A 13778-nucleotide genomic window follows, 5' to 3' on the forward strand; every position below is an offset into this window, starting at 1 on the left:
CTCCTGGCGATTAAGTGTTCATGAGCATGTGTAGCAACACTCTCTCATGGCTATCATGTGTTTGATAGTTATAATGACAGGATAATGGCTGGCTTGTAGGCAGCCACTTCTCGTCACAGGATACCTATAGACCTGCAGCCCCTGACAGATTTACAGTGCGCAGTCAGCTGATACTGTAAAACAGTAAGGTTTTTATGGAGCCCTGGGCTCTGCTTAAAACAAGCCACCACATTGGTACTCTCCTGCTTTCTGGGTCTAGCCTTGGGCTTGTACTGTCTGTTGAGTTTTCCAGAGAAGACGTAATTATCTAGTTAGTTTTGCATTCTGGTGTCGGTTCCGATCGGAACACTTTGTTAACCTTCCCCAAAGCATGCTGTATTAATGATTTCATCCATATTTATGAAGTAGCTTTATACTTGTTGTTGGGGAGGGGGGGGGTACGTTTTAATGTATTTGTATTAAAATGTGGGTCATAAGTACATTTTCTTAACCTGATGTTTCACAGTAAATTTGGTCTTAAGGTGCAGTCACATTTATCATTGTTTTGTGAATTCTGTTTGAGTGATTTTATTTGTTTATTTTTCAAGATCTGTTTTTGCCATTTTTGCTTTTATTCAGATAGAATAGTTGACCTTGGGTCACCCGAAGTACAGTTGCGCTACAGTCGTGGCCAAAAGTACTGGCAGTGACACAAATTTTGTGTTTTGCAAAATGCACAGCTTAAGCTGTTGTAGTGTTCATTCACATTGTTTCTACATGTATTGGCAGTAACATAATCTAGAAACAATGTGAATGAACACCACAACAGCTTAAGCTGTACATTTTGCAAAACTTAAAATTTATGTCACTGCCAATACTTTTGGCCACGACTGTACATGTCGAAGCGCTGCAAGGTCTCGAAATCTAGTCATTTCAATAGGAATCAATATGATTGGGAATTACCAGTGCAGATTTCACATTGGGTTCAACTGGTCACAAAAATGTTTGTGTCTTCTGTGTGAGCTGTGCTTCCTATATTGCTTCTCTATTGACAATAGAAAATAGACCTTTTTTGCCCGCACCTTTAGTGTCCTGTTATTGAAAAACGTGAATCACTGAGCCAATTTCACTTGCAATACAAATGCAAACGAAAACAACTGCCTGGCAGTGTAAACTCACACCATAGTCAATATCTTGAACAGCAAGTGCTGCAGTAAGCTGATTGAATCCGTTCGGCGCTCTGCTGATTGGCCAGACTGCAGGAAAGCGGACCCTTTTAGTCTAGTGTGGAGGGAGACAGAGGTGATGAGGCAGCTGGGCCTACCTGGGACACACCACACTACCTCGCCATTAACAAAACTGTCAAGGGCTGGTGGCTGCCATGGCCAAGCAGCCTCTCTAGACTGCTTTTGGCAGTGGGACGAGTGGACATGTGACAGACGCAGGGTTGGACTGCCTCGGACCCTCTTATTGGTGCTTTGTGTGACTGGAGGTGGGGGGATGGTATCGAACCACCAGCACTCAACCCCTTAGACCAACCCACCCCCCAGCACCGGCACCACCCATTCCACACACACACAAACACACACACACACACACCCCAGCTCCTTCTGTCCAGTGCCAGCTGGGAGGTGTGAGGACTAGGAAATGCAGATGATCTCACTCAATTCCCTAAACATCAAGCACTCACATACACACTTAACTGTTAGTTCTATACTAATATTTAATTTATTTATTTAATAAATGATATATCTGAAAAACAATATATATATTATTATATAATAATATATATATAGAAGTTATATGGAAGTTATAGTATTATTTATTTGCAGATGCCATTTGAATTCATATTTTGTTATTTAATGCAATGAAATTTATACATTTTGGCTTTTGGACCTACTGTAGGTGTGGACAGTGCTCTGATCTGCCTGCTTGGAACCCACTCCCACCTGATCAAAGCTGGCACCCCAATCAGGATCTTGTACTTTGACTTCTTCAGTGCCCTCAACATGCCTCTCCGACTTGGTAACAAGCTCAGCGCGATACCGGTGAACGCCTCCACAATCTCCTAAATCATAGACTATTTTACCAGCAGGCAGAAGTTTGCGAGGCTCCAGGGAGAGAGCGTGGAGGTGGTGTAGTTCTACAGGTTGCTTGGAGTCCACTTAAACAGCAGACTGTACTGGACAAACAAGTAAGCTGTGCAATACAAGAAAGGTCAGATCAGGAGGCGCAGGTTTTTTAGCATGTACTATCAGCTGCTATAGGTATATTTTACTATTTTATTTAATGCTTTTCTAGACAAAATGTTCTGTTCGTAGCATCTCTATTACTGGATTCATTAGAAGTGCTTAGAGTCATATTCAACAAACAATTCTGTTCATCCTCATAAACATGCTTGGATTATTGTAGTAGCAGTAGTAGTACTGGCTTGTTCCACAACAGTATTATGAAAGAGAAAGAGATTATGAAAGAAAAACCCTGAGCCAAATGATGTTTGAAGGTGTTAATGGTTCTTGTATGGGCATTCCGTACATACCATACAAAAATATTCTGACAGAATTTCCTGCACTATAGCAAAACAGCTTAAGAATCTACAGCACGAGCAGTGTAGTCCATTTCCCAAACGAATGACTCCTATTAGCTGGTTCTTAGTGAATCAGAAACATACAGCGTGACTATTGTAGTCATATTCCCAAATGAATGACTCTTATGAGCCGGTTCTTATTGAATCAAAAACATACAGTGCGACCAGTGTTGTCCGATTCCCAAACAAATGACTCTCATGAGGTGGTTCTAAATTAATTAAAAACATACTGTGTAGTCTGAATTTGATTCTTTTTCTTTGTAATGAATCAAACCCATACAGCTCTGCCAGTTCCCAAATGAATGACTCTGAATGATTCTTTTTTTTGAATGATTCTTTTTAGTGAATCAAACTGTTTGAAACCAATTGTGCTTTGTCAGTCAGTCAGTCTGACTGTTAACTAGTAAACCTCAAATCCACAGAAATATATTTTTAATATACAGAGACAGTGATACATGTTACTGTTGTCTGTCTACACAAATATGCACAAATGCATATTTGTATATAGTAAATCTATTTGCATCCTCTCCAAAACAATTTCTGAATGACTGCCTGCCTCATTTAGTCCTAAAGAAGCATTTGAATGCTAGATCCTACGTTTGTATCAGATTATTTATTTCCAGAACATCAGTTTTGCCATTTTTTTCTGTTTTTGTTGACAATCAGTTACATTTGAACTTGTTTATTCAAGCATTGGTTCTCTCCCATTATGTCGAAACAACTGTTTGAATGTCCAACTTTTTTCTTGAACGAAAATCGGCGTATTGCAGATGTAGCTGTTCAAAAGCCAGAAGACTGAATACATCATTGGGTTGCTTTAAAGCCACTGAGCGATACATGCGTCATTTTAGTATCTTGTTAGCATTTAAACATTTCATTGGAATGAATACGTGAGTCATGAGTGATGTGATTACACATGACATTTAGCATTTCAACGCAACAGCCGTTCTGAGTGAGATGTAGTTGGCAATTGCAGTCACTAAACATGCTCAGTAGGTATGATGATGACTCAGGTGCATGTTTTACAAGGTGCAGTATTAAAGTAAATCTAATCTGATCTGGAAGAACTTAATATTTGCTTCTTACCCTCAAGTATGTGTTTTATTTTTTCTCTCGTGCAGACTGAAGACATTGAGGAGATTGCGAAGAAGGCCCAAAGCTTACCCAAAGAGAACAAGAAAAGGCAGAGGATTGTTGTCTTCACCCAAGGCAAAGAAGGAACTGTAATGACCAAAGGTGCGTGGGTCAGTTTTCATCTCTTCGGAATTAGGTTTTCATAATCACGCTTTTATATCAGGACCGTCTCGTGTTAAAAAGAAATAACACAACCCCCAGAAACACTTTTAGTTATTTACAGTTGGAATGATGTTGATAGATTTCCTCTATAAACATTAGTGAATAGTCTCAAACAAGGTCATCTTAAGAATAGAATGCCGTTCTCTCTGGCGGCTTTCGATGTTGCTCAGTGTGAAATGAATTCGCCCTTCTATCTCTCAGATGCAGAATTTGAATCCAAAGGGCTGTTGCAGTCACATTGCTATGGTAACTGAGTGGTGGGGGATCTTTCTGTGGAGTGGATAAGTTTAACCGAATAGTGGGGAAAGCATAACAGTTGTAGCTGATTAAACCAGCGGGGTTTGAAGTAGAAAGCGGGGGGACGGCAGGAATGTAAAGGGGACAGGCTGAGCTGTTTATGCTCTTCTTCTCCTGCTCTTCATTGCACCTGCCAGAACGGCATTCCTCGCTTTACAGTCCGCCAGTGCCCAGTCTCAGCTAAATTCCATTTGTTCAGGATAATTCGCCTTTTATTGCCTTTTGTATTTTGATTCATTGAATTTCACAGTGTTGTTACAATGAATTCTGTCGAGGTTGGACATTATTTAAATCTCTCGGGAACACAATGAGCTGCTGCCCTTGCAACGCTCTGGAGACCCTGGAAAAACAATGAGGTAAACACAGTACATGACCTTTAGACGCAAAAACCCTGAAGAGGTTTGGCTCAGCAGTTTGCAGATACACACCAGCTAGTTGAGCCTTGGTGCTCATGCAAGAAACAAAAGTTTGAATCCGGTCTGCGTCCAGTTTTTCCTCCCTCTCAACTATATCTTGATATAAAGTCACATTTTTGTTCGTTTACGTTTGGAGTTGGTAATTTTATGGTTTTGAAAGAAATCTCTTATGCTCACCAAGGCTGCAATTATTTGATTAAAAAAATACAGTAAAAAGTAATATATTGAAATATTATTACAATTCAAAATAACTGTTTTCTACTTTATTATCTTTTAAAATGTAATTTATTCCTGTGATGGCAAAGCTGAGTTTTTAGCAGCCATTGCTCCACTCTTTAATGTTACATGATCCTTTAGAAATAATTCTGATATGCTGTTTTGGTGCTCAAAACCATTTCTTCTTATTAGTATTATTAATATTGAAAACAGTTGTGATGCTCCGTATTTTTTGTGGAAATTTTTTTTTTTCTGTTTTTATTTCAGGATTCTTTGAATAGAAAGTTCAAAAGAACAGCATGTATTTATAATAGAACTACATATAACATTTCATATTATAAATATCTTTACTGTCACTTCATCAGTGTAATTAAATTTCATTTTAAAGTATTAGTTTCTTTAAAGAAAAATATTTTGAATGGTATGTCATCTTGCTGTTATTTGACTTTATTTAATGCGATTGTATAAATCAGTCTCTTTTTTTTATGACAGTATTTAAATCTGCAGTCCGTAAGTTTTGCCTCTTTGTCGCCATCTCTGTTTGAAAACCTGCAATTGCAGCTGTTTGTGGAATTATCTTCCTTGTGTGGGTTGTGCTCCGGCGCGGCTCCAGCGCGAATGATTTGAAAGTTTTGAGGAGTATGTGTGGCAGTCAGTCACCGCACCGGTGTGGATATTTACTGTACTTCGCAATCACAGATTCTAGCCTACGTCTTGGAATATATGACCCAAATAGGAATTTTCACCGTATATTGGCATCTGAACAAGTAAGTAACAAGTCTGCCACGTTTGTTCTGAACAACTGAGGAAAAAAGCATTACAAAAAGCATTACAATAAATCACACTACCAATGGTGATTTAATCTAAAGATCTGTTAGCTCATATCACATCAAACCGTGCAAATTATTATTGTTATACTTTATACTCAAATTATTAATGCTAACAACATCAGCATTGCCTGTAGTGTGTATTAGCGTGTAGATTTCAATTTCTGTACAGTCTAATCTCTAATTGTCATACCATTCGAATTTCATATAAAAAAATTATTTTAACCCAAAAAGCAAATTATGCTCCCGGCTATCTGTAATCAAAAGCACATTTAAAACTGGAATATAATTAAATTTCATTCACATGTGTCATAAACACATAGTCCTTTCTGGATTACAATCCGCCATCGAAATTATACATTTAAATATTCTGGCTGCTGTGAGAAAAGGCTATAAACGATCCGCCACCTGCAGCATCCTCACATGCGATAGCCTAGTAGCAGGGACAACTTCTTTATGTTTACGTAATGATGCAGCAGCATGCTCGAATTTCCCGTGAAAACCTACTCGAATTTCCCGTGAAAACCTACCACTCAAATTAGAAAACATTATTAAAAGCTAACCATTGTGAATCGGGCTAAAGTAAGGCGATAGTTTTGAACACTGGCTGGTTATGTACTTGCTCAAATATTGATTTCGGATAATTTTTAACCAAAAAAAGTTACGGACTGCAGCTTTAATTAATGGGTTAATGGATTTTCTTGTCAAAGCTTATTTTTACTGAACATTCTTAAACCGTTAAATAAAATTATAATCATATAACATTGTCACTATTTTCACTTGTTTGCCAATGGTGACATGCGTGCCTAAGGTTTCCGACCACTGATGCAATAAAATACCATGTTAAGATTGTTCTCTGATTTTATAGGCCTTACTCTTAGAGTGACTTGACACATGACATCCCGATGACACCGCAGGCCTCTCTGAGTCCCTGCCCCTGTTAGCTTATAGGTCTAATCCTATTCACAAGTCTGCGCTACAGGATAGAAGTGTTGTTAAACAGAGCTGTCGCAGAGCTCTGTATTATACAATTTACACAACATGTTACCAGAGTAACGCGGCAAAGCTGGCTGTATTGGTTCCACTGTGCTGCGTTTATCACACAAACGCTAATAGCATTAGTCCCCCTGGGCTGATAAGGCTGCTCAGGCAATTGCTACTCCTGTAAAGCCTCATCAGAGGAAAGCGCTACAAAACAATCCTTTCCTTTTGCTACAAAACTGCCTCACTCCCACTTGTTCCTAGCTAACTTTCAGCCTAAGCGTCGGCTTTAGAGAAAATACTTTCCTGGAGGCATTTTACACTGCGCTGAGGAAAAAGGCGGGCTCGGCTAACCTCCTGTAGCCCTTTCAAAAGGAGCCGTGGGGTCGGCGGCAACCCCCGGCGAACCTATGCGAAGTGAACAAGGATGCCGCGCACGAGGTAGTTGGCCATAAAAAATGTCAGGCGTCGCACGAGCGCCGAATAAGTGGGTTCAAATAGCAGGGGCGACGGAGAAGGAGAGGGACGTTATTGCTCCCCGCTGCCTCCGCCAATAAACATCAATATAAAAGAGAATTGAAGATTTGCTGAAGGCTATGCTCTGATGCCGTCTAATCTCTACATTTCATTTGCAATTTGCTCTCTATGTGGGGATGGGATCATTCAGCAGGCTCTGAATGTAACAATGAAGTTGTTTTAATGGCGATTAAGAAGGCTGGAATGATAGGCCCTGGGGGCGACGCTCCAAAGAGATGCAGATTTGTTATTGTGTAGTTCCTCTTTGTGCGCGCCGGCTTTCTCTCGCGGCATAAACGAAGGCTGTCCTCGCCCCTCCACATTAATTTCCTTAATGAAAGCTGCCAGAAGAGGAGCCCTTAATGAAGCACCTTTGTGACATCGCTGAACAGAGCGTGGCCCTGCTGGCGCACCTATTACAGGCTCGTATTAAGAGCGCGGCGCCCACGGTCTTTGATCTAATGATGGCTGAGTGTGCAGGGTCGCCCAGGGGCTCAGGCAGGGACGACGGCTTCACGGGGAGGAAAAGAGTCTGTGATGTTCTATTAGAACTTTCCCTCCTCCGTGAGTTCACGTATTAAGCTAACTTAATCGCACTCTTCGTGACCGCTTTGCAAAATAGAACATCCCGTTTAATCCCAAACTACTTGATGTGTAGGAATGTAGCCCAACGAGGGCAGGCTGACAGTTTCGGGCAGAGTCATGACTCATAAGTTTCGCACTTTACTCTTAACTTCCTGGAACAGAGGTTCGAGAGAGAGATAACCTTTGTTGTGTTCCTTTTAATATCACGAGAAGTGAAACTAACACCACAACAGGAGGGGCGTCTTTGCATTTCTGCAGAGAGAGAGTGAGAAAGAGAGCAAGACTGCTGCAGTTTTGTTTATTTCCAGTCGACTTGTATACTCCACTGTTTCAGTGATATCTGGACATGACCATATCCTTATCTTATCTAGGCTGGAAAACACTGGGCTTGGATGTGGTTGTCCCAACTTAAGCACGTGATGTGTTTTAAAGGGATAGTCCACCCAAAAATGAAAATTGTCATCGTTTACTCACCCTCATGTCATTCTTTATGACTGACTTCTCCAAAGTTTCCCTGGTGTTTTGCAGGCGCTTTTTAATCAAGACTACATTAAAATTGGCATGTTATAGATTGTGAATAGTTCATCCATGCATAAGTTTGATTTCTTCAAAAAAACTTTTTGAGCTCATAATTTGAATTAAAATGTCATAACTTTACAACTTTTCCTTGGTGACACATGCAGGACTTCTGCAATGATTTATTCTGCATAAACACTGCCCCTTTACTATAAGTGACTGCAAGCTTGTATTCAGATCTGCTTATAACAACTAATGTATGTCACCAAGTCCTGCCCTACATTTTTTTTTTCTTCCTTTTTCAATAATCTGTTTCATTTAGATGTTCATCACAATATGGAAGAAAAGTTATGTCGCTACTTCTGTGTCATTGTGACTCTAAGAGTGAGAGAAATAAATTGCCTTTACTTCAGTTGCGAGTAATTCTAAAGTAGCTCCATGTAATCCGTTTTGTTTTTGTCGTCTACTAAAGAGGAACATTTTCATTCCTGCTCCTGGAGAGGTGCTGCTCATCTTGAAACTTATTCGGGATGAATGTGTCTAATGCGCTGTCAGATTTACCTGCACCTAATGAACTCCCTAGAGGAGCCTTTTCATTTCAGTCTGTTTTCCTCCATCTCCGTAAGCCCTTAGCAAAGGTCATTATGCACTCATAAACGCACACGCTCCTCCTGTGTGTGTGTGTGTGTGTGTGTGTGTGTGTGTGTGCGCGTGTGTGTGCGCGTGCGTGCGTGCGTGCGTGCGTGCGTGCCTGTTCACGCTCTCCCTCACATTTTTCTTGTGTTATGTTAGGGCTATTATTCTGTAATGTTTGCCCGTCCTTGTTTGTCTCATTAATGCAATGCACCTTTGACGCAGCTGAGCTAAAACAGAAACGCTGTAAACAGTGAGTTAGTGGCTGCTTGTTTTGATAGGCTTAAAAAGCAAAAGAAAAGAACTATAAGACGAAGCATTGATTGATTACGTAAACAGCCTTTGTGATGACTTTACTGACACAAGGTGGACTGAACTTTCCTGTTTAGGCAACATAGTTTGGATGTCAAATTAAAAAAAATTAAAAAGTAGCCTAATTGTATTTCATGCAGTCACAATTTCCTATCTCAAAATGTGACTTTATATCTCACAACTGCAGTATTGTTTCATAACTAAAACTATTTCTCACAGTTGGGACTTTATTTCTCACAATTGAGACTTCTCAACACTTTTCTTGACATTTTACAGTGTGTCATTGTGAGTTGAATTTTTTTTTTCTTTTTATTATCTCTCTTTCTCACACAATTTCAACTTAATTACAGATTTTTTTTGCTGCTTGCTTATCATAATAGTGAATATACATCTCACAATTGAAACTTTATATCTCCCAGACTTTAATTCTCATAATTGTAACTTTAGATCTCAAAAATGTGAATTTTATATTTTAATTTTTTTTTTTTTTTTTCTTATTTTAAATTCACAATTACCTTTACCTTTACTCTGAGGTAGAAATAAGCTGACTTTCTCACAACTGTAAACTTATTTTTCATAATGGACATCTCTAAATGTGACATTTTATCTCTATTTTTTTATATTATATAGTTATATATCTCAATTTTGATTGAATTTTCTCATATGTACAACTTTATATCTCACAATTGTGACTTTTTCTATCATGTTTTATTTAAAACTCACAATTACCTTTATTTTTACTCAGAGGTGGAAACCAGCTATCACAGATTTTGTCTATTTTCATGAAATTTGAGCATATGCATCGCATTCATTCAGTATCTCACTCATGATGGGAAGGGCAACGGATGAAGACCTCCTCACGTCTGCCAAATCGATCGTGACATCATCACCGCTCGTCTTCAGCTAATTAGCATGGCTCAGAGGCGAGGGGATCTGATCAATGTCTCGCTTTGAAAAGGGCAAAACTGCCTCTTAAAGCTCTCTCCGTCCCAGACTCCTCTGATTATTTGTGCCGGTTATCTCCTGCCACTCTCGGCATGGTGGGTGCCCTTTATTAGCGGCTAAATGTGTTTGTCACGCTCATGTTTCTCTGACCAGCCCTAGCGTGGAGATAGTGGATCAGAGAAAAGAAGGCAAGTGAGGGCAGTTTCCTCAGTCTGTTTGCCACGAGGAGGGCCATCCTTGTTTACTCCTTGGAGCTTTTTTTTGGCTCTGGAGCCGACGAGAAGTGGATTTGAGAGGAATAATCTCTCACCGTTCCGCAGCTGTCTCAAGGCCTTGAATCTCTCTCCCGCTCATTGGTTTTGTGTCATGTCTCATTGTGTAGTGAATAGCTTGTCATTCAGTAGCTCAGGTATCTATTGGAGACGTGAAACATTTCTGTTGCTGTCTGAAAAGCCAAAGAATAATCCAGCGTGCGATTATACGACACTTTTTGTGTTGCAGTGATATATTGGAAACGACAATGCCTAAGATACAGTAAAAGAGTAATTATCGCATGACCCGAGGCGTTCGTGGTTTTGGCTTGTCACATTACGAGCATAATCATATTACGCCGCACATAACTAGTGATAACAAGAGAATTTATTACACGTAATTGGCGTGACTCCACAGCGCTGTAAATGTTACGATGGCTTTTTCTGACGCTCGGCCTCTATAAATAGTCACGCGTGCATGTTTTGTCTTCGCCGACCTGTTTTCTTTTGAGCCGGTCAAATACGTGTTTACAGTGCTGCTTTTTCCTGGATTCCCTTTGCAAGCAGAGCCGCGGTTTCCTCATCCTCCTGAGAGACCTGTGCCAAAGGGATACAAAACCCTGAAAGCAACATCTCACTTCTGATCTGTGCACACAAGTGCCAAACACAGCACCAAAAAGAAACAGCTGTACAGGAGCTATTAATATAATCTCACAGCTCGGGAGGTGTAACTTTGTTGCCTCTTTTTTTCCACTCCCTTGATAGTCACGCAGAGGAAAGTATTTTCGCTTTCTGCGTGAACATGTAAAGCGAAGAATGGCAAAACCACAAAAGCGATGGAACTCCCTGTGAACTGCCCAGAGACTGTGTTTACAGGGACAACCACAAGCCAGTAACAACAAAGACAGGTTTTGGCAGCAAAGTTTTAATTGCCATGCCTATTAAAGAGCCCTGCCAATGGCCTCTTTTGTGTTATACATTAACATGAAATTGGTCCTGGGACGCTCTCAGACTAACCAAAGCAGCATGTTGAGAGCCAAGTTCAATAATATGTTTTGAATGAAGATGTGATGCGTTCTCTCCGGTTTGATGAAATGGAAGATGTTGAAATGGAGAAATGGTTTTGGGGAGAATGAGAGCAGCGTGTAGCGATTTAGGAATTTAATTTCTCTGTTTTTATTTGCCCTAGTTTGCTCTTGCGTGCTTATAGAAATTGTCCTCATTCACATTGGACCAGAAACTCTTGTAAAACCTTAATTCAGAAATTATTCATTTTTACTCTTTAAATTATTTTCTTTTGTTCAGCTGACTTGTCATTTCCCTCATACTGTTTTGCCTTTTATTTGACACTCAAGAATTGGCTTAGTATTCTGGTTATTAGCTGTTCCTTTAAAAAAATAAATGGGAATTGAATGATTGATTCTGTTAATGGTTCTTTGCGTTCATTCTTCCGCCCATGCGGATGTGTTTCCTGTAGTACAGTTAGGGGCGCTACAACAACTCTACTAAATCTACTGCACCAAAAAGTGTGATTCACGAACAAATGACTCTAATAGGATGGTTCTTTTTAGTGAGTAAAAAGCACACTATGTAGCCGTTTGTTTTGAATGACTCTTATGAACTGGTTCATAGTGAATCAAAAATATATGCCGCAACCAGTGTAGTGTGAATGACTCTTAAGAGTCAGTTCTTTAATGAAACCCACACAGCTTGAGCAGTATAATTCAAACACCGATTCCTGAACTAATGACTCTAATGAATCAAAACTTTTTTTGTGAATCAAACACATGCAGCTTACAACTTCATGCTGTGCTCAAAGCTTTTGATTCACTTGTGATTAACACATTGAGTTGTCAATAGTATTTTACAAAAAAATTTAAAAACATTTTTATTTAATTTATAGTTCAGGCCCATTATTGGATTGCATTTAAGCAACTTCTAAAAAGACTAAAAAGTCTTTGTAAACAATTATACGATTATTATTTTATATTTATTTATTATGTGGAATTGCGTTTCATTTTTCCAAACATTCCTTTCACAAAGACTATACTGAATTATTATATTATTTTTGCTGTTGGTGTTGGTTAACGATGACACACAGGGACAGTAATGAAAACATCCTATTGGACCAATTAGTAGTGTGAATCTTTCTTTTTTCTAAGCATCTGCCTCTTGCCTCCATTCCTTGAAACTCTTGTCATTGTCCCCATTGAGAGCCGAGAGAGGCTCCTGGACACCATTTGGCATCCAAGTGCTTGGACGCCTCGTCCTCCAGCGCAGCCCCTCTCATTTCACACGTCCTCCCCCCATTATCATATGAATTGATGCAGCTTGTAGGAGACAAAGTGAGGTTATGGGAACCACCTAGAGCAACATGCACCATTAAACATCAATGCAAAGGGACTAGCACATATGCAAGTTCAGCCTTGTTTACCAAGATAGAAGACTGGCAGTGTATGTTTCTCGAGCTTGTAGAGCTCAGGGCTCTCCCTCCAAACCCTAAATCAAGTTTAATCTGTTTTACACACCAAGGTTTTATTGTATTGACATTTGTTCCGTGCAGCAATTTACATGGACTTAATAGGCAGCGTGCGCTTGTGTTTTAAGATTTTTTTTTTATTGTAGCAAATTTTTTTATTGTGGACTCTGACCCTTGGATATGACCTAATGTTGTACCATGTACTTCCAAGAACCACCTCATAATTTTTTTTCCAGATGACTCACCACGGCTGGGATGTTTGGACATTTCCCAGCATGCCTCTGGGGCGTGACCTGTCATCAAAGGGCAGAGGGGTTAGTCTGTGCAAGTACCTACATTCTCACCATGCTGAATTGCATTGTCTCTCTGCTACCTCCCTTACAAATCTGAAGAAAAGAGTGTCGTTGCTTCATACGAGCTTTAAAGGGGTCATATGATGCTGCTAAAAAGAACATTATTTTGTGTATTTGGTGTGATGAAATGTGTTTATGCAGTTTAAGGTTCAAAAAACACATTATTTTCCACATACTGTACATTATTGTTTCTCCTCTATGCCCCGCCTTTCTGAAACGCATCGATTTTTACAAAGCTAATCGGTCTGAAAAGCAAGGTGTGCTCTGATTGGCCAGCTGTCCAGTGCGTTGTGATTGGCCGAATACCTCAAGCGTGTGACGGAAATGTTATGCCCCTTACCATATTGTGATGCCCTGTCTGGCTGGAGCGTAACATAAAACCATGTCTGCATTTGTGATCGGAGAAATGACAAACAACAAGTGCTACTCTACACTGCCCAAAAAACTCTCGTTTGAATCGTCAGTGGCAAATTCTTTAAATATAAAAAACGTACTTACAGTCTGTGAGTCAGAACAGCCGGCATTGTAGTCTACTCTCCCAGGATCAGGAAACAGTCCTCCATAAAATGTGCTGCACACATCTGAATAT

At 39.8% G+C, this 13778-nt stretch overlaps 1 protein-coding gene across 3 annotated transcripts in view; it reads left to right on the top strand.

Annotated features, from left to right (window-relative positions):
• adka (adenosine kinase a) overlaps nucleotides 1-13778 on the top strand; it is a 168332-nt gene that overhangs the window by 148821 nt on the left and 5733 nt on the right. For all 3 annotated transcript variants that reach the window (XM_016457851.1, XM_016457852.1, XM_016457853.1), the window contains exon 9: nucleotides 3688-3802. In XM_016457851.1, coding sequence (XP_016313337.1) covers nucleotides 3688-3802 — 115 coding nt within the window. The remainder of the gene's footprint in view (nucleotides 1-3687; nucleotides 3803-13778) is intronic.

The sequence above is a fragment of the Sinocyclocheilus anshuiensis genome, unplaced genomic scaffold (genome assembly GCF_001515605.1).
Source record: "Sinocyclocheilus anshuiensis isolate Anshui unplaced genomic scaffold, SAMN03320099.WGS_v1.1 scaffold63, whole genome shotgun sequence".
Classification (NCBI taxonomy): domain Eukaryota; kingdom Metazoa; phylum Chordata; class Actinopteri; order Cypriniformes; family Cyprinidae; genus Sinocyclocheilus; species Sinocyclocheilus anshuiensis.